Source organism: Taurulus bubalis, assembly GCF_910589615.1.
Source record: "Taurulus bubalis genome assembly, chromosome: 9".
In the NCBI taxonomy this organism is placed as follows: Eukaryota; Metazoa; Chordata; class Actinopteri; order Perciformes; family Cottidae; genus Taurulus; species Taurulus bubalis.
The window spans coordinates 19,450,214-19,477,797 of record NC_136597.1 but is presented as its reverse complement, the minus strand read 5'-3'; the positions used below and the strand labels follow the sequence as shown (position 1 = coordinate 19,477,797).

Below are 27,584 nucleotides of genomic sequence, written 5' to 3'. Positions count from 1 at the left end.
GATCCAGATCACCGGTGGGACGTATTCAAGGGGGCCTTGGCCTCGGGCCTATCTGTCCAGCAAATTAGTCCCGAATCCCTTTTTAAATATTCAATATATTCACCTGACAGACTAAAAGGGAAAAGCTAATTAAAAAAGGTGGGATGCTGACTGTGAGAGCAGCCATGGGCAGTCTCTGGGGATATAATGTCAAGTGAACGGTGTCCAGGTCAACAGTAGCTCTGATTAGGTTTTTGGTTTAGTTCACACATACTTTCTACTTCCTATCAAGGGTGGGATTATATTTCATGATTATTATTATTATGAGGCAAGTATACCAACGTATTCAAAATAACATTGTAAAACTTGTGTTGGTGCAATTCAACTTTTCTAGTGTTCATTTACACACAGTGGTGTTTCAAGTACATTTTGAGCTTCTTGTATTTGTAATGGAATATTAACATTTTATGCTATTTAATAAACAATAACTCTGCTGTATTTTAGACTAATTTGACAAATGTAATACAAAACTACTAAAAATCAACGGTTTAAAAGTATAAAAGTGAATGGTATGAAAGTTAAGAAAATATGACGATAAACCCACCTATTATATAACATTGTGAAAATTAGCTTTACTTTACAATATACAATTTATGTTACCTCGATAATAAGGATTTAATTCCATGAAATAACACTGAATCAAAAGTAAATACACTTTTTTACTTTTGATTCTTGTACATTTTGTTGGCGGTACCTTTGTGCTTGTACTTGAGTCACATTTCCAAGACATAACACAGGACTTTTACTTGTAGTGGAATATGTTTTACAGTAACATATTAATTTCTAATGACCTTTTACTTCACGTAAATGTGTGAATACTTCTTCCATCACTGTTTAAACACGAGAACTGGGAACCATGATATTAATATGTCAATATTATAACAATACATTTTTACAGAGAGATGATAAAAGGTATTATTTAATTATTGCCAAATTTGCCTTCCAATCTCCTTGAGATAACAACATGATATGAAAAAACAATATTAAAGTTGAAATCCATACATGTATTGGGAATTAGAGGTATGGCGCCGTGCCAGCGGCTGCCTGTCGCAGTATATGTTCTTTTTTATTGTCTTTTTTTTCTATTTTTCCTCTTTTCTTCTTTTCCTTTTTTTTCCATCCATCTGTCTGTCTGTCTTTTATTGGGGAATATTCTGGCTCATGAGTCAAGTGAGCAGAATATGTCTAAAATGGTTGAAGAAGAAACACAAACTCTTGTACGTGTGAGATAAACCTGGCTGTGTCCAGACAGAGTACCCTAATAAAGCCATGTGGATATTCTTACCTCCCACTACTTTGTTAACGATGGTTCCTGGTGTCACTGCATGTCCCTGGCTGCTGAGTCACAACAGCATGACAGACCCTGCACCTGCAGTGAACACAACATTTATTGGAAATGACTTGTTTTGCTTATAGATGATCAATTTCAATATGTGCACACACTGTCAACCGTATCAGTGTATTTCTGTTCACGGCCTCAGCTTCAATCAATGAATGCTGTCATGTTGGCAAAGTTGGAAATGGCACTAATTTGCTTTCTGACAATTTAAGAAGTTAGTTTGTCCTTTCTTGTTTAGTGGGTAAAAAGGTTCTTATCTCTTTTATGTCATTTAAAAGTGCAAATTGGGCTAATCATTTTGAATTCAGTGAGTTGAAAGGCTATTACTCTCAATTCTTATTGGTGACACACATTTATACATTTCCTAGAATATATGCTCTTACTATCAGAAACATGAATTACTGTAAGGGCCTATCATAATACTATGGAAGCCCGTTTCCAACACACAAAAAAACATAATAATACAGTCGGAATTATGAGATAAAAAGTCATTAGAGAGATACTAGAGATATTATGAGATACTATCTCATAATTATGAGATAGTATCTCATAATATCTCTCATAATTATGAGATAGTATCTCATAATTTCGACTGTATTGTCTCAAGCGTCTTTGAGTATTTAGAAAAGCTATATAAGTTTGAATTATTATTATTATAATTATGACTTTATATTTTGTTGTGTGTGGCCGAAACGGGCTTTCATACATTCCAGCATTAAGCATCTTACCATGACCTTCCCTGAGCTTCTATTGACCTTTGCTTGTCTACACAGAAGTGCATTTCACTCATGGGTGGCAGATAGCTGTGAAACACACGTAATGGTGGCTTCAGTCTTCAGCAGGGTGACCTCACCCTTTAAAATGTTTCATCTCCAAAGCCTCAGTGATAGAATCCAACGTGCACAATCAAACTTCTGTCAGGTTCTGTCTCCAATATAACGTATATTGAGACAGGGAGGACTGGTTCTCACTTTCTTTTCTTAGCTCAATTGTTCAGCCATTTGGATCCTGAGCATGACACACATTCGCAACAATCGTCAAGTGCCAACCCCCCCAGCCTCCAAATAGGAGCGCCTAAAAATAAAGAGCATGCCGCAACTGTTGCGCTGCCTGGTGTTCTGACCAATCACTACCCCATCCTCCCCGTAAGCCGACCCCGACTCACGTTGTGCTTATGGATAAGCAAATAGACTATGATCACAGTGGGTGAGTGACGCGGCCCCGGGTCCTTTATAAACCAAACCTCTCCTCTATTCGACAGTCAAGTTAAACACGCTCTGTGTAAACTTTAACGGTGCTGCTCCAGCTCGGCGGCCACGAAACGCCATTCTTCAAAAAAAGGCGACATTCTTCTCGGGGCCGTAATAGAGAAGGACTACTTGACAAGAGGGTGCCAATTTTGAAAAAAGCGGACAACCAGCTGCCCTTGCACATTGTAAATCGGATATTTTAATCCATCACTGTCCTGACTTAAGTGGTTTCTTCGCAAGTACATCTGAAAAATCTCCAGGCTGCTTTTTAAACTCCCTCAAGTTTGAACTTTCCTCCGCGGGAGCGCGCTTATTGCCATCGACCCGCTAAAGTTTTCGAGCGCACAATTCAACACACAAGTGTCACCGAGGTATAAAACTGGACCCGGAAAACGCCAACATGATGAGCAATAACTACGGCGACGACAAGCTGCCTCCGCAGTACTACCAGGCCACCGACTTCGGGGACGAGGAGGACGACGAGATGCCAGCGACGGAGAAGGACCTGGCCGAGGACGCGCCATGGAAGAAGATCCAGCAGAACACCTTCACCAGGTGGTGCAACGAGCACCTCAAGTGCGTCAACAAGACCGTCACCGACCTGCAGAGGGATTTTAATGACGGGCTCAAGCTCATTTCACTCCTGGAAGTTTTGAGCCAGAAGAAAATGTACAGAAAGCACCACGTCAGACCCAACTTCCGTCAGATGAAACTCGAGAACGTGTCTGTGGCACTCGAGTTCCTGGACAGAGAGCACATCAAACTGGTTTCGATAGGTAAGACTTCTGGAAACAACAGTGAAATGTAACCTAAACATAAAACAACAACAAGTGCCATGCTATTATTAGAGAGTTATAAAAAGGATGCCTTGATGATAGTGGACAGTGACTAATAATATGCTGTGCTCCGACATTTAACAGATGAATCATGACAGCAACACTATTTAATATACTTTTTATGATTGTAAATGATCTGTATAAACCATTCAGAGCAATAATATAGCAGCACAAATAATTATAAATCTATAGATATGGTGATTTCCAGTCTACCTCAGCAGAGAATGTAGTCTCTCTCTCTCTCTCTCTCTCTCTCTCTCTCTCTCTCTCTCTCTCTCTCTCTTTCTTTCTCTTTCTCTCCCTCTCTCCGTTATTATGATTGGTTGACAGAACCGGGCCAGCCGCGCGTGCTATTAAAACTTATTAGCTCCACTGATTAGCTCGCGGCTGCTGCTCTGTGCTGCTCGTGCATGGCGGTTATGGCTGATAACGCCGTCCCGACCTACAGCATCGTTGCAGAAGCGTAGCAGCCACCTGTTTCCTCCTCAGGTAAATACGGTTAGCTCTGTCAGCACCTCTGCCTCTGGAAAGCTGTATTGAGCTGAGGTCAACATCTTATTGGAAAGTTAGTGCAGACTGGGTGCCACTGAGGTCATTTACTTGTGTCAGGGCCAAGGACTAGTGGCTCCAGAGGCATATTCCAGCTGTAGCAATGTGGCAAACTCTGGGCTGGAAATTCACTAGGCCTGTGCTAATGAGAATGACACGATTTATACGTACATGTGGACAGCTCTCACATCTGTACACAAACAGGCACACACACACACACTCATCTGTGTCAGGTCAGAGGTCATATCGACTCACTGGGGCTCTTTGCTGACAGCCCATTGCTGTCGGTAGCCATCAGCTGCTCCTGGGAGGTGAGGATTAACTCCAGAGGGATTTAGAGATCAAATTGTGGTGCAGATAGCTGAAGTAAACTGTTGTGGATATGTGTCACATCCCACAATGTCACCAGAAGAAGACTTGACTCCACCAGAGTGAACAGAATGGTACCTCTTAGACATGTTTATTTATAACTGAGGATAAACTAGCCGCCTAATATGAAAAGCACACATATCGCAAGATGAAGAGTTACGGCTTAATTATACACCTGTAGACAACCCCACAATTCATGCAGGAGAAAAGTTATTAAAATTCTGACAGAGCCTTTTTCTGTTTTGGTGACTAATGATCCTGCCACACACTTGAGTGAAATTCCCTGCGTGGCTGAAGCTTTGGCCGGTGGACTGTGAAGGCCACAGTGTGTCCACCTGGATATACACTGAGTGTGTTAGTTTGAGTATGTGTGTGATGATATTAGGGAGTGGGGGGGGGGGGTGGGGATTACGGCAAGCTCAAATCTCCTGGTGATCGCTGGAGGACAAAGGTCACTATCTCAAATATCAACTCAGAGTCTGCAGGGTGTGTGTCTAGGACAGCGCGTCTAGGACTTAATATGTCAGTGTGAGGCTGGCATCGATGTCCCAGCTGTACAGACACACACCATGTCAGACTGTTTTGACAGAAACAGGGCGTGATAATAGAAGTCCTGGCATTTCCATTCCTCGTCCCCTCTCCCTCCAAGCAGCTCTATTGGGCCAATGCAGCGCTCTTAAGATAACGTCTCAGTCTCATTAGAGTGATCCAAGAGACAAAAAAAAAATTCACCACAAGCTTAGTAGCACATGTGTCACAGTGTGTAAATAGATACCATTTGATGGATGTCTCTTTGAGCACACAGTTGCCCTTAAATCCACACACGGCAGGATCAAAACCATACTGTGTCGTGCCGTGCCACCTGCCTGTGCCAGTCAAGTGGCAGCACATCAAACATTACCCTCTGATAGGAGGCCCTTGCCTATGAAAAGATAAATAGTCTCAATAAAACAGTCTTGTGATAAACAGTTGGCATCAAAGTACCTTCGTTATTAAAGTCTTACTGAATTAAGTGGAGTGTATCACACAAGATTAGTCGATGAAACATTAAAGTCAAGCGCTCCTCAGAGGTTCTTTTGAATGGCTGAATTTCTAAATTGAGCTGGATTTGAAAGGGCTTATTCGGCAAACTTTTCCTCAGAGAACCTCGGGAAATGATTTGAATGCTCGCTGTCAATGCATCTAAACCCCACCGATTTGATTTATCGCGCTCTAGCGCTACAAGTATTGGACGTAATTGAAATCCAAGTGGTGTGTATGCAGAGTGGGATCCACTTCCACATGTCCTCAGCTGTCACTGTCTTCAAAGTGCCATTGTGACTAGATGACAGATTGTCAGGGGTCCTCAGCCAGACAGCTGTCTCAGAGAAAGGGGCTCAGGGGAAGCAGTAGGGAGCATTAGATTCTTGTCTCCTCAGCAGTCAATCATCATTGTTTATATTCCTGGTCAAATCGCCAGAACAGCAAGGAAATGCTATTGTAATATAATACACTTATGTACAGATCTTAGGTCTTTTGGTTTAGGTTTGGGGTACCTTGATTAGTGATAACAATATACAGAATGAAAACTAATAATAAAAAAAAGGAAATACAGCTGAAAGATGCAGTTAACTAGTAAACCGTCAAATGCTGTAGGACATGGTGCATTATCTAAACGCAGTGGAAGTTATAAATCCTCATGAATACTTTTGTCTCTACTGTCTCACTACAGATAGCAAAGCCATTGTGGATGGGAATCTAAAGCTGATCCTGGGTATGATATGGACCCTCATCCTCCACTACTCTATCTCCATGCCCATGTGGGACGACGAGGATGAAGAGGAGTCTAAAAAGCTGACCCCCAAACAGCGCCTGTTGGGCTGGATACAGAACAAGGTGCCCCAGCTGCCCATCCACAACTTCAACCGTGACTGGCGGGACGGCAAAGCTCTGGGAGCTCTGGTTGACAACTGTGCGCCTGGTAAGAATTGTGTAGTAGCATCAGCTGAGTCCACAGGCAGGGCAGAATAAGTGCTGAGTCAGAATCCGTTCTGTGGCTGTATTGTGTTGTATATAGCAGTTTTCCTTAGTTGCTATGGAGGATGGGGTCAGGCATGTGTCAGTCAGTGTATTTTCAACAGTATCACCTTCTCAGGAGATTTTGTCTCCTTTGCTCCTCATCTAGAAATGAGGGCTGCATATCTCTCACACATTCTGTGGCACACAAACACACACACACACACACACACACACACACACACACACACACACACACACACACACACACACACACACACACACACACACACACACACACATGTCTAGATTCAGATTTCAGCCAGTGTAATCTGTCTCTGTAGAGCAGGTGGGGTCACTGGGTGGAAGAGGGTTGCTGATGGCTGGGGGGGATGTTCCTGCCAGCTGTCCCACAATGACTGAAGCTTTCACTCTCTCTGTCTCGGGCCCTGAGGCCCAGGACCGGCTTTAGTGTTTATAGCCTTGCTGCTACACAACACTCCCAAATTTGGGCACCATTCCTCCTCTTCTGTCAAGGGGGGGATGCTTGGCTCTACATCAAAATGCAGAGTTATCTGTCACAGGGAGGTGCCTATGAGCCACAGATCCAAGGACCGCAAGGCCACAGTTTGAGTCACAGCCAGTTCAGGCTGCAGTTTCCAGCACTGAACATGTGAGTCCTCTCTGAGCTGTGCTTCACAGAGCGAAAGGTGGAGGAGTAGCAACTGTGTTTAACTGTGTTTATATGAGCCATTGATCTAGGGAGACGCATCTTTCAAACACTGTGCTGCAGCACGGGCCATACAAGGTTCTGTTGTTTCATCAGCTAATACCGAACAGCAGGGTTACTGACGAAACTCACTCGGTGCTAAAACACACAGTTACAAATGTACAAAAGAAGTTCCTATGCCAGACCAGGAAGAAACCTGGTCTATAGCATACATCCGTCTCCTTTGATATGACAGTGATGTTGCATTATGAACCACGTGGTTTACAGTGCAGACATAATATTGAAGAGCACTGCTTTCCTTTAGAAACATGGTGGAAGGCCCACCCTGGTGCCTCCCAACTGAGAGTAAACTCAACCCTGTAAATACCATGGGCCCCTGTCTATTTTAATTGGATAATAGTCTTCTGTGGTGTGCCTGTATGGGCTGTTTGAACGAGTTGCCACTCCATCACCAACACTAATCCAATTTAGGCATTAGCAGCACGGAAGCGCGTAGCTTTAGCCACAGTGAAAGCGCCAGAGCGTCTCGAGCCTTTAAACAGTTGAGACACCTTCGTTTTCGGACATTGCAGGTTCACAAGAGCAGAGCAGCGTGTGTAAGGTCATGCGACGTTGTAGTTGGAGGTGTTAGGCAGATAGTAGTGGCAGCCTAAGTGGCCTTATCATAGCAGCAGCAGCATACGACTGCATTTGCCTGTGCATTATTGTCTAACTGTCCCGTTTGCTTTCTGCCAGGTTTGTGTCCTGATTGGTCTGAGTGGGATCCAAACAAGCCCGTGCAGAATGCTAAAGAAGCCATGCAACAGGCTGACGACTGGCTGGGTGTGCCTCAGGTAAGATGCATGATAGGTGTCACTCACAACATGCTTTTTAGCTTGCTTCAGCTCAGCTGAGTGTCAGATGGGTGGGGCTGATTTCATGAAACAATACAACAAGATAAAGAGATGTATTTTTTTGTTTTTCGTATGGCAACATAGTTTATATTCAGTGGATAGACATTCAATAGGCACCAATAATTTCCAAGCAGTTTAAAGCAAGCACCAAGACACATATGCAACCCTGAACTGAAAAAAGGCAGTTCTCTGTATGCGATGGAGCTCAGTCTTTTTTCCTAGGCGATCATGCTGGAGGGTGTCATGAAATATTTATTACCCATCTCACTTCTGATATTTCCATTTACTTTATTGTAGCTCTCAGTAAGTGAGTTTGCAAGTGTTTTTTTTAGTGGATCCGTGAATTTGTGGAGGTGTGAGATTTCTGACTACCTTCCGAGCCACCCCCCTGGAACAGAGGTGTAAATATGCACACGCTGATCGGAATAACAATGTGAAGCGAGCCAGAGTGCAATATTTCCAGTCCTGTTTGTAAGACTGTCTCAGTATTGTAATGTGCTCTATGCATACTTGTTTGTCTCAGCCATGGGGTTAGCTGTTTTCCATGAGGCTTAGCATTGGTGAGATAGACAGGGGGTAGATGTCATGGTTTCTGCAGCCCTGGGGGCTGGAGTACAGTATGGTGGTGTTAAGGAGATATGGGAAAGGTCTAGCTCAGGATAAATCCCCCTGGCTAGCTTATTGAAGCCAACAATCCTTAACCCTGCTGTCCTGGGGTTAAATATAACCAGCATGCTTTGTGCCACGACGTGATAGACAGACAAACAAATGCTGGAAGGGAGAGATAACTCAGAGATGGGGGGGATACATACGTTGTTAAATTCCATTACACTATGCCTATAAGAGTCAACCACATTCTTCTTACAAATGCCAATACAGTCAATATAAACATGGAAACATAAATTCGGCTATGGGGTCTGTGATGTTGCATACAAAGTTTATTACACACATTTACCTTTCTTTTTGCTGATTGTCTTTCTGTGCTTTAGGTGATTGCCCCTGAGGAAATCGTGGACCCAGATGTGGATGAGCACTCAGTGATGACCTACCTGTCTCAGTTCCCCAAGGCAAAGCTGAAGCCTGGTGCTTCTCTCAAGCCCAAACAGCTTTTCCCAAACAAGGCCAAAGCCTATGGGCCTGGTGGGTAGCCCAACAGTAGCCATGAACACCTGCACAGTTTACAACAGTTCATATGAACAATATCAATGTGTTTGCCTGTTATTAATAATGTTATATTTCTCCAAACCTTGCAGAATATATCACCATGCTCTTTGTCTTACTTTACAGGTATTGAGCCTCATGGCAACAAAGTGCTGCAACCAGCTGTGTTCACTGTGGAAACTCTTGAAGCTGGCAGTGGTGAGGTCCTGGTCTATGTGGAGGACCCCGAGGGACACAAAGAGGAGGCAAGTGATCTCAGCGTACAGCCCGCTGGCTAACGCAGATAATCCTGCTCAGTATCAGTTTTGCAAAGTGTAGCATCTCATTTAATCTAACCCTCATTTACTTTGTCATCTTATACTCCAGGCTAAAGTTAAACCCAACAAGGACAAAAACAAAACCTACACTGTCACCTATGTTCCTAAAGTTGAAGGCGTTCACAAGGTAAAACATGAAGTCCACACGTCACTCAGCACAAAATGAGCAAACCACTCTATTTAAAGGATCCTTACTTTTTCTTGCTTTTTTTCTCTCTAGGTGAAAGTGCTGTTTGCTGGTCAGGACATTGACAAGAGCCCCTACACAGTGAATGTGGCGAGGGATTTGGGCGATCCCAGCAAAGTCCATGCCAGGGGCCCAGGTCTGGATCCTACAGGGAATGTGGCTAACAAACCCACCTACTTTGACATCTACACAGCTGGTTAGTATGGGGAATTCAACCATGCAACAGTAATATGATCTGATGAAAGGCTGGCAGTCACTGGAAGACTAAAGCTGCAGTATCTACTGCGATAACTGATAATTTTCCTGTCACACTCAGGTGCTGGTAATGGCGACGTCAGTGTGGTAATCGTTGATCCTCAGGGCAAAAAGGACACAGTGGAGCTCATCCTGGAGAATAAGGGTGACAGTGTTTTCCGTTGCACCTATCGTCCCATGCTGGAAGGGCCTCACACCATCCACGTGCTGTTTGCAGGCCAGGAGATACCCAAGAGCCCTTTCACTGTCAACATTGCAGAGGGTGAGCCATCTGTCTATGTTGTAAATTACTGTCAGACAAATCTGATTTCCTCTCATGCTGTTAGTGTCAGGGCGATCAATCCATCACAATCTACAGTCATCTTTATTTTCCCTGGGAACAGCCACCCGGTATAGACCATAACCCTTCCTATCTGTCATTTCTAGCTCCGTCCGTTGCTCCTCACACTGGAGTTCCACTGCAGATAGTCCCTCAGTCAGTACGCACTCTTCCCGGAGCAAAGGGTGGAAAGCCTGGCCGCCCAAGTTAGTATGGCTTGCTGGGAGGAGCCTGTGGCCATTGCTCAGCCAGCAGATCCCCCCAAAACCTTTCCTATGCCGTGCCCTGCAGATGCCCCTCTGTGCTTTCTTTAAGTTAGGGTGCCGCGGCTCAATGCCGTGCTTGGTCGCTGCGCCATCTTCTTGTCGCGTCCTGCAGCTTGATGGTTTTGTTATGTTCAGAGAGCCATGCGATGCAATGTTGTACAAATCGCGTACAGATTGTCCCACTTTTCAGTTCTGTCTTTTTTGTTCTTCTCTTTTAAATATCTTTGCTTGTGCTGTTGACATGTTTGTTTTTATCACATCTAAATTTGCATCAGCCAACATTCAGTTTAAGCCTGCAGTCAACGTTTTGACTGACTGAAATGTTGTGACTGACTGAAATGTTGTCGGAAGGTCCTTTGACGCTCTCAAATGTGTCAATATCCAATAACCTTCAACATTTTGCACTTTGTGTTATCTGTGCTGCAAAAAGCATCATTCTCATGTGCAGGTCCTGTCAGTCAAGCTTTAAGGAATCCCTCTTGAATTGGATATTTTAATGTCTTTGCTACTAACATTGCTGTCAACTGCTGGCTACTCTCAGCTGCTGTTTGCTTTGCTAAATATGTCCCTCTTTCACACTTGATGTTATTCCTTTCAGCAATAAATCCAAATGCCTGCAGAGCTACAGGCAGAGGCCTTCAGCCTAAAGGCGTGAGAGTAAAGGAGGTTGCCGACTTCAAAGTTTTCACCAAGGGAGCTGGCAGTGGATCTCTGAGCGTCTCAGTCAAAGGACCGAGTGAGTCAGACAGCTCTCTCTTCTATGCATCACTCCTCACTGCTCATACATTTTTAGGATTATTCACTTTGGGTTTTGTCTAAAGGGTATTCACATAAACATATGATAAATAAAATGCATATAATGTCTGGCCGTTTTGATAAGAATACATATTGACTTTATAATTCTTCCTCAGCTGGTGCAGAGGAGCAAGTGAAAGTGCGAGATGCAGGAAACGGTGTGTATGAATGTGAATATTACCCCCTTAAGCCGGGTAAATACACAGTCAGCATCGCCTGGGGAGGCCAGCCCATCCCACGCAGGTAGGAATCTATTACTGCCTTTAGCTATTAATTAACAATGCACATTCACATTGACACAAGGTAATATTGTGTAACCTTCTGTGCCACAGCCCCTTCGAAGTGGAGGTGGGCAAGGAGGCAGGTTTTCAGAAGGTGAGGGCCTGGGGTCCTGGTCTGAAGACAGGCATGGTGGGAAAATCTGCTGACTTTGTGGTAGAATCCATCGGCACTGAAGTTGGAACTCTAGGTGAGTCAAGTGATGCGACTTTTTACAGAAGTAAAGTGAATTAAAAATAGTATTCTGTGTGTGAAATTTGAATGTTTTCATTCTTTTGATGTTTAGGCTTCTCCATCGAAGGCCCATCACAGGCTAAAATTGAGTGTGATGATAAGGGTGATGGCTCCTGTGACGTGCGCTACTGGCCCACTGAGGCCGGTGACTATGCTGTCCATGTCGTCTGTGATGACGAGGACATCAAGGACAGCCCCTTCATGGCCCACATCCTTCCTGCCGCCAATGACGTCTTCCCTGAGAAGGTTATTACCACTCACTGTACTATATACCAGTATATACTAGTATATAAAGGCAGGTTGACATGGTCAAATGATTATAATCTCAACAAAATGCATTAAAAACGACGAAATGTTGCAGGTAAAAGCACATGGTCCGGGCTTGCGACCAACTGGCGTCATTGTGAACAAAGCAACTGAATTCACCATTGATGCTCACATGGCTGGGAAGGGTCAACTCAAGATTTACGCACAGGTATGGAGAGCTCCAGTTTGTGAAACCTCCATTGTTTATTTACAAGAACACATCATTGATAATGCATGCAGAGACTAGAGCTAACCTGATTTTGTCTCCACTAAGGATGCTCAAGGCTGCACCATCGACATCAAGATCACTGACAAGGGAGACGGCACATTTCTGTGTGTGTACACCCCTGTCAAGCCCATCAAACATACCATCATCATCACCTGGGGGGACGTCAATGTGCCCAACAGTCCCTTCAGGGTAAGACACATGACGATGTACACACACATAACCGTGCTGCACTTAAAATTCAATTAATTTAATATAGTGATACTTCATCAAATATGGATAAAGTATGAGTACTTTTGTCTCAAGTACACTGTGAATTCATCAGGTGCTGGTTGGAGAGGGTTGCCATCCAGACAAAGTAAAGGTCTATGGGCCTGGAGTGGAGAAGACTGGGCTCAAGGCTAATGAGCCAACATACTTCACAGTGGACTGTGGTGAAGCCGGTCAAGGTGAGCATGGTGTGGGTGGTTTCAAAAACCCTTCTAAATTGTGGTGACGCTTAATGAAATAAGTGCTTCATCATGTGGATGTTGAACAAAATAAAGCACAGAATGAAGAGAATAAGTAAAGCTGTGCAGCTTCAGGCAAACTTTAATTTGAAATGTACTTCAGATAATGCTCTTTACAGTGGAACATTTATTCAGATCATCTATTTTTGAATGACCTTCTTGAACTGTGCTCATTGCTATGCACCATTAGGGGACATCAGCATTGGAATCAAGTGTGCCCCAGGGGTGGTTGGCCCGGCCGAGGCAGACATTGAATTTGACATCATCAAGAATGACAATGACACCTTCACTGTCAAGTACACTCCCCCCGGTGCAGGCCGATATACCATCATGGTGCTGTTTGCTGATCAGGTAAGAATACCGTTTCCAGTGCAAGAGGGACGGATGAGATTTGTAAAATTGTTTTAATTTTAATTTTATTCAGTCTTATGTAATTTATTATGATTACTTTATGATTGGCTTTGTCAGGAAATTCCCATCAGTCCTTTCAAAGTCAAAGTGGATCCTTCCCATGATGCCGGTAAGGTGAGAGCAGAAGGCCCTGGACTCAACAAGACAGGTGAGATCCACCAACGACAAGAACCATAATAAGTATACATACCAAGCGCATCAAATGTATAGGTAGTTGAATTAGTAAAAGACACCCACTACAATACTTTTATGTCATACACATTATTTCATTTGACTTGGATTGTTAGAACTGACAAAAAAAACTTGTGTTTCAGGAGTGGAGGTGGGAACGCCAACCCACTTCACCATCTACACAAAGGGAGCTGGCAAGGCCAAGCCTGAAGTGAATTTCGCACCATCAGGCCCAGGAGAGGCAGTTCGTGACTTTGAGATCATTGATAACCACGATTACTCCTACACTGTCAAGTACACGGCTATTCAACAGGTACAGTACAGTAGGCTTCTGCTTGAAGCACATTAACATTAGAACAGGACGCAGAGATTATTCACAATAACACATCAGTCAATCAATATTAATTCTTCCTCTTGTGTTTTTTCAGGGTAACATGGCTATTTCAGTCACTCATGGAGGAGATCCCATTCCCAAGAGCCCGTTCCACATCACAGTGGCGCCAACTCTGGATATTGGAAAGGTGAAAGTGGAGGGATTAGACACCAGTAAGTTACAAACACAAAATACTATATTCTTGCATGTGCCGTGAAATAATAGGTAACTGCAACACATCACGTGTTTCATGTTAATCTCTCTTGCAGAAGTGGAGGTTGGAAAGGATCAGGAGTTCTCGGTTAACACAAAGGGTGCTGGTGGGCAGGGCAATGTGGGCGTGAAGATGACCTCACCCTCTGGCCGACCAATTCCATGCAAGCTGGAATCAGACAAAGCCAAAGGCACTCACAGCGTGAAGTATATTCCCCCAGAGGAGGGGCAGTACAAGGTTGATGTCAGCTATGATGGCAACCCGGTGATGGGAAGCCCCTTTGGGGTCGAAGCAGTGATGCCTGCTGATCCTTCAAAGGTAAAAGTTCATAAAAGTTGCACGTAGTTCCACACTTCTTTACTTACTTGAGACTCATGAAGCAGAAAATACAAATATTTGATGTTTTGTATACCACATCTCAAAAACTGACCCGACTGTTGCTCCACAGGTGCGAGCCTTTGGCCCAGGCCTGAAGGGTGGCATTGTGGGTAAACCAGCTCCATTCACGATTGACACAAAGGGAGCTGGTGCAGGTGGGCTGGGCCTGACTGTGGAGGGCCCCTGTGAGGCGAAGATCGAGTGCCAGGACAATGGTGACGGCACATGCTCAGTGTTCTACCTGCCCACTGAGGCTGGGGAGTATGCCATCAACATCTTGTTTGCCGAGCAGCACATCCCCGGCTCTCCCTTCAAGGCTGCAGTGCGCGCAGCATTGGACCCCAGCAAGGTGACTGCTAGCGGGCCGGGCCTAGAGAAGGCCAAGGCAGGCGAACCAGCGACCTTCACTGTGGACTGCACCCGGGCAGGCGACGCTGAGCTCACCATTGAGATTGTCTCAGAGACCGGGGCAAAGGCTGAAGTGCACATCCAGAAAACTGCAGAGGGGACCTTCTCTGTTACATACATCCCACCCTTCCATGGCACACACACCATCACAATCAAGTACGGTGGCCAGATGATTCCCCAGTTTCCCAAAGTCCTACAGGTCGAGCCCTCTGTGGACACCAGCGGGGTTCATGTCTATGGACCAGGAGTGGAGGCCAGAGGTAACAAAACCAAGAACCTAAACTTATAACAAGTTGTAATCCATGTTATGTTTTTGATACACCAAGCATATGTACCAGTGCTGAAAAAAATGAGTCGATAATGTATTTGTTAATTATAAGAAAAGCACTTGAAGTAATTTATCAAGAAAGATTTACAACATTTGCAGGTTACTTTTCTGTCTGAATATCATTATAATTCCAATTTTCCTTTAGGACTGTGGTTCTTTAGACACAAGCTATTAGGAGATTTTGAATTGTTAGTATGTAGTTTTTCAACAGCTCAAAAATCTGTTATAAGGATTTACAATGTCTTCAGTCTTAAAATGACTGAGCCCACTTGGTCTTGTTTCTCATCAGCAACAAATCACCTGAAGTGCTTTTCTGTTTCTAGGAGTCCTCAGAGAAGTGACAACCCACTTCATTGTTGATGCTCGCGCCCTCAACAAGGTTGGAGGAAATCATGTGAAGGTTCACATTATCAGCCCTTCCAGCACCGCCACAGAGACCTACATCACTGACAAGGGAGATGGCACCTACCGAGTGGAGTACACAGCATTCGAGGATGGTAGGGGACAAAAATATTCCTTTATGTCATTTAAAAGTCTCAATTCACACAATTAAAGGATCATGAGATGGAGAGGCAATGAACAGCAATGAGGAAAGTAAGATCCATGTCCAATTTGTGACATCAACAAACCCAACCTGCTGCAGATAGATAGAGGATGTATCAAAAGCAGGCTGTCTGAGCGAGAGCATAAAGACAGACTGAGGAATCACTAACAGGTGCTCGTGTTGGGCGCCATTTGGGAATAAAGCAGGAGAGTGAGAAAAGAAAGAAAGAGAGGGGTATAAATACAAAATGATGCAGCGGAGCAATGATGTGAGGGGCAGAGAGCAGGGAGGCAGAGAGGCAGACAGACTCTGTTTTATAAATAGTGTGCTCAGGAACAGAAGCTCTTAACAAGGCAGGTATGTGTGCTGAAGGCTGCCTGCACACAGCTATACAGCAGGGGAATGACAGGGGATATTAATAGAGACCTATAACACAAAGCAAAGAGATCACAGTGCACTTCTCCACCACTAGACATGCTCTAATATCATAGCCGTGCTGCTGGGAATCTGGCATATAGTCCTACTGAGAGAGCTCTGTCAGAAAAATGTTGTAACAGAATAATGAATAGGGAACAGATGTAACGCCTTGTACGTTCACCAGAGCGTCTGCGCTCTCGATGGCATCTTTTATAAATAAACAGATGTTTATCTCCCTAAAAGGGAAATTGACTCATAATTAAAAGCAAGAAGCAATAACAGAACACATTTGCTTGCCTGAAGACCATTCAGGCAGAGAGGTGTGACATCAGACATTGAACTGACATCTGCTTGTGTGCAGGAATGCATATGATTGAGGTGCAGTATGACGACGCGCCAGTGCCCAAGAGTCCGTTCAGAGTGTCTGTGGTGGAGGGATGTGATCCCACCCGGGTCCGTGCCTTTGGACCAGGGCTGGAGGGAGGAATCACCAACAAGCCCAACTGCTTCACTGTGGAGACCAGGTACCGTTGGATCACATCAATAGGAGATTTTTGTGGGAACTTATCTCAAATGAGAAATATAATAAAAGTTTTCTCTCTCAGGGGGGCTGGTACGGGAGGCCTGGGCCTGACCATCGAGGGAGCCTCAGAGGCAAAAATATCCTGCAAGGACAATAAAGATGGCAGCTGCAGTGTGGAGTACATCCCCTTCACTACTGGAGACTATGACGTCAACATCAACTACGGAGGTCACCCGATCCCTGGCAGTCCGTTCCGTGTTCCCGTGAAGGACCCCGTGGACCCCAGCAAGGTCAAGTGCTCAGGTCCAGGTCTGGGCACCGGAGTGAGAGCCCATGTTCCTCAGGCTTTCACAGCAGATTGTACCAAGGCCGGACATGCCGCACTGGATGTCAAACTCTACGGCCCAACAGGTGAGGACACGCTGTTGGACTCATGCTGTTTGACTATGAACAGCCCCCCGCCTGCTCAAAGCTGACAAATAACAGCAAGTTGGTGGTGTATGATTTCCATTTTGTCTCATTTCCAGGAACTGTGGAGCCAGTTGGTGTGAAGAACAACGGCGACGGCACCCACACAGTTCATTACACCCCAGCCCAGGATGGCCCTTACACTGTAGCTGTCAAATACGCAGATCAGGAAGTCCCACACAGGTACAGAATGAGTTGGGGAAAAATAAGCACAAATATATCGAAGCACAGCATGTGTAGAATTGTGTTAATTAAAGTTCTGCTCTGCTTGGCTGGATTTAGAGAAGAATAGTGCTGTTCTGCAAGTTTCCTATTCCCATTTCTGTCTTTTATAGGTCTGGGGTTAGTAATTACGCTTGATATTCTCTCCTTCTTCCACAGTCCATTCAAGGTAATGTCTCAGCCTGGGCACGACGCCAGCAAGGTACGCGCTAGTGGTCCTGGTCTAGACACAAAAGGTGTGCCTGCGAGCCTGCCAGTTGAGTTCACCATTGATGCTCGTGATGCTGGAGAGGGACTGCTCACTGTGCAGATTCTGGTGGGTTCAGCTACCTTTCAGGCAATGATTTTTTAATTATCAGCCACCATTTAAAAATAATAATAATATTGTCTATTGACAGGACCCCGAGGGCAAGCCAAAGAATGCAACCATCCAGGACAACAGGGACGGCACCTACACTGTCTCCTATGTACCAGACTCCACAGGCCCCTACACTATCACCATTAAATATGGAGGAGACGAGATCCCTTACTCCCCTTACCGCATCCAGTCCCTGCCCACAGGAGACGCCAGCAAATGTCACCTCACAGGTAAAAAAAACCCACTGTGGATTCATACATTTTTAAAATAAATACAGATAATATATTATAGTTGCAGCATTTATATATTTCTATTCACAATCTACATTTTTCTCTCTTCCAGTTTCTATTGGAGGACATGGCGTGTGTGAGTAACAGAGGCTTTCTCTTTATTTATGTGACACATTGCTTGAAAATCATAAAATCTGTGCATTTATGCAGCAGCTCTCTCCCTCTATTTGTATTCCCTCTCTGTCCCGAACAGCAAATTTGCAGAAGCTGCAAACCTCTGAGGATACGGTAATCACAGTGGATGCCAAAGCTGCTGGGAAAGGCAAGGTGACCTGTAAGGTGCAGACCCCACAAGGGATGGAGCTGGACATGGATGTGGTGGAAAATCGTGATGGGACCTTTGACATTTACTACACTGCCCCTGAACCTGGGAAATATGTTATTACTATCCGATTTGGGGGACAGAACATCCCCAAGAGCCCCTTCCATGTGGTTGTGAGTAAAGGAGTATTTAAACAGCTGCTACAATTGTGTGCTAAATGCACTCTTGCCCGGATGTTTTGTATGTATGCAAACTATTTTTCTGCTCTCTGTATCGGCAGGCCTCAAATGAGCCAGTTGTTCCCCGCGATACTGTGGATCCTCTCTTCCGTCCTGTTAACTTCCTCGTCCCCTTCATGCCACAGCAAGGGGAAATCACAGGTGTGACAAACACTCCAACAGAAACAAAAGTCCTGCTCACACACACCTGAAAAACATCTCTTTTAGGTCACTGACATTTCACCAAACTGCTGTCATTTCCAGGTGAGGTGCGGATGCCTTCAGGGAAGACTGGCCGCCCGCATATCACTGACAATAAGGATGGCACCATCACAATAAAGTACCAGCCCACAGAGAGAGGTCTGCACGAGATGGACATCAAATATGACGGCAACCACATTCCAGGTCAGAAACACAGCTTCTAAAGTAACCATGATTTATTTATGGATATTTTGCGCTCATATTTAAATGCAATAGATACATTTCACAGTTCTCATTCTCATTGTTTGGCAACGATTACATCCCCCTAGGAAGCCCTCTGCAGTTCTTTGTGGATGCTGTGAACAGTGGCGTGGTGACGGCTTATGGTCCAGGTCTGAGTTACGGCATGGTCAACAAGGCTGCCACTTTCACTGTGGTCACCAAGAACGCAGGAGAAGGTACTACACCTTACTTACCCAGTGATATTTGCTATTTCCCAGTGGATCTGTGGTAATACAGTAAACCATTACTACACTGCAGAAAAGTGAAAATCTGGGTGTTGATTTTCTCCCTCTCAGGTGGTCTGTCTCTGGCAGTGGAGGGTCCCTCTAAGGCCGAGATCACGTGTAAGGACAACAAAGATGGCACGTGCACTGTGTCCTACCTGCCCACAGCTCCTGGAGACTACAACATCATTGTCAAGTTTGACAACAAGCACATTTCTGGCAGTCCCTTTACTGCGAAGATCACTGGTGAGGAAATTCATAATTTCTCCCATAGACCTTTTTATGCTGTTGATTTATATTTTTAGTGGATGTCTACATTATAAATCAGGTTTTGAGAGGTTGACAAATATCTCAACCACTTTTCTATATCAAAGGGGATGACGCCATAACTAGGACATCACAGCTGAATGTCGGCACAGCGGCTGACGTGTCGTTGAAGATCGCAGAGACTGATCTGAGCTCTCTGACTGCCAGTATCAGAGCACCATCAGGCAATGAGGAGCCCTGCCTGCTCAAGAGGCTGCCCAACAGACACCTCGGTGAGATATCCACTTGCCAGATAGAGAAAATAACAGTAAGAGTGGAACATTGATAAGACGTTGTCGGATATATTGAATGCATTTAGATTTCATAATTCTGCTTCTCTGTCTTGATTTTTGTATACATTTCTTATGTTTGCAGGTATTTCTTTCACACCTAAGGAGGTCGGCGAGCATGAAGTGAGTGTGAGGAAGAATGGGGTGCACGTGGCCAACAGCCCTTTTAAAATCATGGTTGGACAGTCAGAGATTGGCGAGGCCAGCAGAGTGAAGGCTTTCGGTAAAGGCCTGAAGGAGGCACACACTCTAGAAATGGCTGAATTCTTTGTGGATACAAGGAATGCAGGTAAGATTTAGAGATGGTTCGTTTCAGCTTTATGGCGAATAAAAATGCAATGCATACTTTTTCAACTTCTCTCTACTTGTCTTTTTCCTTTAGGTTATGGAGGTTTAGCATTGTCCATCGAGGGTCCGAGCAAAGTGGACATCAACTGTGAAGATGTGGAGGACGGGACGTGCAGAGTCACCTACTGTCCAACCGAACCTGGGAGTTATATTGTTAACATCAAGTTTGCTGAAAAACACATCCCAGGTTAGAATCTTTAATGAAATACGAAAAAAATCCGAAACATCTAAAAATCAAATTAATATGTTAATATGTTGTTCACTGTAAATGTGTTTGTGCCCTTCAGGAAGTCCTTTCACAGTGAAGGTGACCGGAGAAGGAAGGATGAAGGAGAGCATTACTAGAAAGAGACAGGCCTCTTCGATTGCCTCAGTCGGCAGCACCTGCGGTCTTAACCTCAAGATCCCAGGTGAGTACAGGAGCCAGTCAAAGGTGGTTAGAGGGCAGCGGTCAACCGTCTTAAAATGAATGCTCTCACATTTGTATTCTCCCTGGTAGGAAACTGGTTCCAGATGGTTTCAGCTCAGGAGAGGCTGACCAGGACTTTCACCCGCAGCAGCCACACCTACACCCGCACTGAGCGCACCGAGATCAGCAAAACCCGTGGTGGAGAGACCAAGCGGGAGGTACGAGTGGAGGAGAGCACCCAGATGGGCGGAGCAGGAAGCCCCTTCAGAGATGTTTTTGGAGACTTTTTGGGCAGAGAAAGCCTCAGCAGCTTTGCTGGCATCACTGCTAGACCTGAAGGTGAGAGTCCAAATACACTTTTTTCAACGTGAAAACTTGAATGCTTTGACTTTAATTATCCTTTCAATGATGTTTGTTCTAGTATTTTTTTGTTATATATCCTATGCAAGTGTCTTTGGGTGTATCTAAACACGCCTTGCTCTGCCTCACCCAGTTGAGAGTGGCTCTCAGGCCATGACGGCTCAGGTGACCAGCCCCAGTGGGAAGACAGTGGATGCTGACATAGTGGATGGAGGGAGCAGCACCTACAGCGTGCGCTTCATCCCCCAGGAGATGGGACCCCACACTGTCAACGTCAAGTACAGAGAACAACATGTCCCCGGAAGCCCCTTCCAGTTTACTGTGGGGCCCATGGGGGAGGGAGGATCACACAAGGTCCGTGCAGGAGGACCGGGTCTGGAAAGAGGCGTGGCTGCAGCGCCTTGTAAGTTCACCTTTTGGACTTGAACCTGTTTCTCCAAATACTATTCAAGACATGATTTTGAATGTTTTATTAAATGTTGATGCCTTTTTTTCCACCTACTCTAGCTGAATTTAGCATCTGGACAAGAGAGGCAGGTGCTGGCGGTCTGTCTATCGCGGTAGAGGGTCCCAGCAAGGCCGAAATCTCCTTTGAGGACAGGAAGGACGGTTCCTGTGGCGTCTCCTACATAGTGAAAGAACCAGGTACAACTTTTGTCGCCCACAAATGCAGAAGTTCCTTCATGTTCAGGTTTTCTCAGAGGTTTTTTTTCTTCTCCAAGTTGCTCTACATTCCAGTCATTTCTCCACACTTCCTCCAGTTTATTTGATGGTGAAAGTAAATAACCAGTCTGCTTCCCCAGGTGACTACGAGGTGTCAATCAAGTTTAACAACGAGCACGTCCCCGACAGCCCATTCATTGTTCCCATTGCTACACTGTCAGACGAAGCCCGCAGGCTCACTGTAACAAGCCTTCAGGTAAGATCACACACACATTCGCACAGTGCTGACAAAAGCCACATTCATTTGTTGCACAAAACAACCACAAACACAACAGATATGCACAGCCACAAAATATCAGGGTTGACTAACAGATTGCATGAAAGATAATGTTTGAGTGGCTTCAGATATTGCTCTCTAATAGCACTTTGCCCTTAAAGTGTAATTGAATGCCAGTGTTGGAGCAGTATATACGACTTTAATACTGTGATGCTGGCCAGTGATGAAGGGCTGGATTAACTGTCCCTTGCTAAAGTGGTACAACACAAGCTGTGCTATGTGTGGGCAGTCAGTGCGCCTATGAGATTGTGTTTCTGACTGAGAGGACAAAAGCAAGAAAACATTGAGCAGAATATAAAGACTCCTTTAAAGATACCTGCAACAGCTCACAATATCGGTCTCCTCACTTTACAGATGCCTCTTTTATTTGCTTTCACAGTTTCCATCACAACTGCCAACAATGCTAAAAACATGTATTTTTAGTTGACTGAAATACCACTTCACAGTGCTTTTCTACCACTAGAAACCAGGTGTAGTGCAATATCAGACCAGTGTTTAAAATGTCACACTGCCTCTTATGTGCGGTAGGACCGCTCGTCCGCTCGTAGGGCAAAAACACTAAACGCCTCGCTGTAAACTCCGACCTTCTCTGCCTCTCACACTAAACCGCTCGGTCTATTCTCGTTCAGGCGTGATGAGTCACACACTTTGTGTCCCTCGAGGTGCGGGCACACACACATGCACTCACTCATATTCTGATCATATTCTTCCCTGTCGTTTGTAGGAGAAGGAGAAGGACTTGAAGGTAAACCAAGAGGCGTCCTTTATGGTGCAGCGCAATGGGGCTCGTGGTGTGGTTGACGCCAAAGTCCACACGCCTGCTGGCTCCTCAGAGGAATGCTATGTCACCGAGCTTGACAGTGGTACGCACCAACCTCACTTTGTGTCACAAAGTAGAGTCCATAAAAGATTTTTTTATTCTGCAAGCACCATTCAGGAGTAATACATCCTCTTGTGTTTTGTGTCGTATTCAGACAAGAATGCAATCCGTTTCATTCCACGGGAGAATGGAGTTCACGCCATAGATGTCAGGTTCAACGGATGCCACATCCCTGGAAGCCCCTTTAACGTGCGGGTGGGCGACGCGGGGCTGGCTGGAGATCCAGGCATGGTGACAGCACATGGCCCTGGACTGCAGGGAGGAACCACAGGTAGATGTCACCACCACCACTACTAATATGTACCATATTTGAAGATAATTCAGCATAGATTCCTTGTGATTATTATTTGTTTTTATTTTAAATCATTCAGCAGTCTTTTAGATCAGATAAGATAATCCTTTAGTAGTCCCAGAGTGGGACATTTACAAGAGTACAGCAGCATAGGGTAAAGTGCAAACAAGACATAGTAAAAGAGAAACGTATTATAAAAAAGCAATAAGCAATACAAAAAAACAGTAATAAAAAAGAAACAGTAAAGAATCCACAGTGAAATATTGTAAATACAGACAGAATAACTCATTGCACAGTGTATTATATTGCACAGGGTTTGAAGTGTTTTGTGGTCTGCTGGGAGCAGAGCTGGTTGTGCAGCCTGATGGCATCTTTTTTCTGCATTTCTCTCTTTCTTCCAGGTGCACCCTCAGAGTTTGTGGTCAACACGTGTAACGCAGGCTCTGCCACTCTGTCAGTCAACATCGACGGGCCATCCAAGGTCAAGATGGACTGTCGGGAGTGTCCTGAAGGATACAAGATCAACTACACACCCATGGCACCCGGCAACTATCTCATCACCATTAAATACGGAGGACCACAGCACATAGTGGGCAGCCCGTTCAAAGCTAAAATCACAGGTCTGCTTCACAGTCACTCTCCCATCTGATCTGTGGATCTCACATGACAAGTGTCTCGATTATGTAACAAACATTCCTATGAAAAAAGTGTGGAAGTCAGGAAAATGTTGTGTCATCTTCGTTCATGCTGCTCAGTGTACATACTTACATAAAAGCTGCCTCTTTCTGGCACTACATCGATATATTCCTGCTGTCACTACTTGGTGGTTACAAATTCCTATATTTAAATAAATGTGGCATACAAATACTTTCAGAAATGGGGAAAAATTTCAATTTGAAAGTGGTCTTACATATTTTCCTGTTGGAGCTCAGGCATAAGTGGCTTTTGATAACCTCTCACTCTGCCTCGCCCACAGGAGCCCGGCTGTCAGGGGGACACAGCCTCCATGAGACCTCGTCCGTCTTGGTCGAAACAGTTACCAAGACTTCCAAAGTGGGTGGTGCCTACAGCTCCAGCTCATCCTCTTCCACCACCTCAACAAAACTGACATCGGATGCCAGCATGGTGGTTTGTCTGGGAACAGGGCTGTCCAAGGCTGCTGTCGGACAGAAAAACAATTTTACAGTTGACTGCAGCAAAGCAGGTGATCATCTGGACACAACACAACACACGATTCTCAGCCACTTTTTGGCAAAGGAACAAGCTATAAACACACCACTGACATATTAGCACCATATAAAGTTATAGTGAATGTGTTAGCAAACACTTGCCAGCAGCAGACACGGAAAGAAATGTAACATTCATTCAATTGAGTTATGGCTCTGGAAACCTGACCAAATCCAATATTCAGTTCTCTTTGGCCTACAAGCCCTGAGGGAAATATCTGGCTCTGAATTTGGTGCTGGGCAGGTAGCAGATGTTTTATGAGAGCTGCTTTTTTTTTAACACATTCAAATTGTGGTTCCTTGAACCAAAAAAAAAGGTCTACACTAAAATGCTGAGGAAGTGCTGAGGAGAACTGCAGAACAGGATGACAATTCTCTCTGGGCTTGTCTCTCTTCTACTTCATCATTTCATCCATTGGTTGTAGATACATTTTGATTAGTGCCATTTAAAGCCGATACACCTATGCATCTTTTGTACACCACATTAAATCCCCCTCTTGCTTCTCCTTTCAGGTACCAACATGCTAATGGTGGGCGTGCATGGGCCCCATACTCCTTGCGAGGAGGTGTATGTCAAGCACATGGGCAACAAGCTCTACAACGTCACCTACACCATCAAGGACAAGGGCAACTACACCGTCATCGTCAAATGGGGCGACGACAACATCCCCGGCAGTCCTTACAAGGTGGTTGTGTCTTAAAACCAGCGCCCCGCCCATTCCCCTCCACCGACTCTCCACCTTCTTCTCGCTGTTCCTCGCTCTTCAGCGGATTACAATACTCAACATGCACTAAAACCTGCCAGGACATTTGCTTACAGTTTTCTAGATGACAGAATATCTATTGTGCCAAAGTTTTGCATTAACTCCAGGAATGACATTTTTCAAGTTTGCAACCACATTCAGAGCAAACGGTGTGGTTTCCGAGTCGTTAAGTGATGTTTTACTCGGCCCATAATTATCTCACTCTGTTCTGTTGTGTTGTAAAAGAATGGCATCATATGAATGATCAGAGACGCTGGAGTAATCAACAGTATTAAAGTGTGATGCAATATGGTTTTGTATGGTTTAAGAATGAGATACTTGTTTTTGTTATATTAACCTATTTTTGGTAAGTCTTTGCAGACCTAATAAAGATTTAATGGCTAACTTTCCAGACAATAGTGATTGGATTTCTTTGATTTCTCACAGTGCTGGCAGACCCTCGCAGAGGTTTCTTCGATTTTCAGAGTTTCATAATGCAGCTATTTTCTGACCGCTGTTGGTTCTTCTACCTGAGCAGCCGTCAGAATATTGTTGCTTGATCACAGAGTCTGTCAACCGAGTATCCGGCCCGAATCTAGTAGATTTCAAGGCTTTTAATATTTGTCACACATTTGGAGATCACATAATACCGTTGACATCAACGTTACTTAACGATGCATTGAAAAAGCAATCATGCATATTCATCCAGTCCTCATTTACATCCTGTACTTGTCTAGATGCAATCACAAGATGGCAGCATAGTCAAGCTCTCCTCTACATCTATGTCTCAACCAAATGCACCAGAGCAGAAATCTCCATTGTTCCCAGTGAAGATTAACTACTTCATACTGAACACAAGGGAGCCTGCGGAGCATGGAAACCAGAGGCATCAGCTTCCATTGTGTGTGTAATTAATCCTGTTGGATCAGAGATAGATGGAACACAAGTGGTTTCTGTTGTGGCATCATTGTGGGGTGGAGGGAGATCCTGCTGTGGCACAAATCAACCAGAACGAAGGGAGTTTCAGTCTTTTGCTTGTGTGCGTTCTCAGTGCATATGTGTGTGTGTGTGTGTGTCATCAACTGTGTCTTCGCCATGGCCTCTGCATGTGTTCTGTGTGTCCTCTGCGTGGTCTACAAGCCCCACAGTCCCGGAGTGAGTCAACCACCCAGCCTCCACACGCTGACACACCACCAGCACCAGTACCATTCTTCACAGAGAGGAGCCTATAATTAGGTGCTAATTTTCTCTGGTTCCACTGTGACATGATGCTGGGGGCCATGGTGAGGCAAGACAGAGCGAGCGCGTGTGTATTTGATGAACAGTGGCGAGAGCTTGACTCCGGACCATCTGGCCAAGTGGCTGGCGCTGCTGCCCATTCTGACGTTGGGACCTGGGCAGGGCCCACCCACGTCAGCCTGCTCCTCCGGACCGGGACCCAGGCGTCTGTCCACCACAACATGTTTATCTCAAGTAGCTGCCAAGTGAATCACGACCGCGTGGAAGATACAGTTCCTCGCTATGCAGACGGCGGCGATGGAGTAAGCAGAGCGAGAGAGAGGTGGAGATAGAGAAGTGGGGTGGGAAGAGGAGGGATGAGAGGGCAAAGAGAGTGTGGGAGGAAGAAAGGGAGAAAGATGGATTAGAGGAAGAGAATGGGATTAAAAGAATCCTGATGGAAGAAAGCGAGACAGACAGGCACACAGACGCTCACAAGAACACAGAAACAAACAAGCAAAAAATCCCATTTGAGACAACCTAAAAACACACACACACTGATTCAATTCCTGCTCCAGATTCATTTAGAACACGCTAATGCAGTGTATAGCTTAACCTTCAAAGCAATCATAAATGTTGGACTTAGTGAAATGGGTGATGACTTATTAATTCTGCTCTAAGGAGGATCAATGGGAGGGTTTCCAAGGAGATGCTTCTGTCTCTCTTACATCTTTCTCATCCCCATCTGCACTCTCTCTCTGTCTCCCACACACACATTCTCAGAAATTGGGATTATGTTAAGAGTAAAATTGTGTTAAGGCATGCCCCCAAAAGCTTTTGAAGTTGGTGCTCTCAGGGCAAAAATCTCATTCTCTGCCTTGCCCCCTATCATGCTGACTCCTGCTCTTCCATCTACTCTGATCCAGCCCCTCCCTCCTTCCCTCCCTCCCATTCTTCAATTTAATTTTTCCTCCCTCTCTCTAAACTCCAATCAATCCAAGCCTCTGCAGTGGTTTATTTCTCGTCTCACTTCTTCTGTCACCACAAGCCTCGTTCCCCGACCTGCTTCTTCTACCGTTGACCTTTTTATTTATCAGCCAGTCTCTTCAACACCCTGTGGAAAACGTCCTTGACTGAGCGTGGAGACAAAAAAACAACTAAACAAATGTTTGCATAAACAAACTGATGGATTATTGAATGGACATGTAGAAAGAGTGGAGGGAGGAAACGTTGTAGGAATTCATCCATTCGCTTTTCCTTCCGAGCCCAAAGGCCCTGGTATGTAATTGCTTCATGCATAGTTGATACACTGCATAATCAACCGAATACACTAGATTTTTGTTCTGTGTTTATGTAGAAGGCTGCA

At 44.9% G+C, this 27,584-nt stretch overlaps 1 protein-coding gene across 1 annotated transcript; it reads left to right on the top strand.

Moving 5' to 3' along the window:
* Positions 1-3,028: 3,028 nt before the first annotated feature.
* LOC306741007 (filamin-C-like) lies at positions 3,029-25,409 on the top strand (the record flags this gene model as incomplete). Its single annotated transcript, XM_079223258.1, has 46 exons — positions 3,029-3,404; positions 6,094-6,342; positions 7,843-7,940; positions 8,990-9,140; positions 9,288-9,406; positions 9,528-9,605; positions 9,699-9,861; positions 9,982-10,182; positions 11,104-11,241; positions 11,417-11,543; positions 11,633-11,769; positions 11,866-12,059; positions 12,175-12,288; positions 12,394-12,537; positions 12,671-12,794; positions 13,045-13,205; positions 13,323-13,413; positions 13,580-13,749; positions 13,865-13,982; positions 14,079-14,341; positions 14,472-15,069; positions 15,461-15,634; positions 16,460-16,622; positions 16,704-17,032; positions 17,149-17,272; positions 17,471-17,627; positions 17,710-17,899; positions 18,012-18,035; positions 18,153-18,394; positions 18,502-18,601; positions 18,704-18,844; positions 18,970-19,098; positions 19,219-19,392; positions 19,521-19,685; positions 19,828-20,031; positions 20,125-20,277; positions 20,378-20,500; positions 20,590-20,838; positions 20,993-21,262; positions 21,367-21,504; positions 21,663-21,778; positions 22,590-22,722; positions 22,834-23,010; positions 23,433-23,651; positions 24,008-24,235; positions 24,771-25,409. 46 exons carry the CDS (start codon positions 3,029-3,031, stop codon positions 24,956-24,958), a joined length of 8,124 nt encoding a protein of 2,707 aa, XP_079079384.1. The 3' UTR covers positions 24,959-25,409.
* Between the last annotated feature and the right edge of the window lie 2,175 nt (positions 25,410-27,584).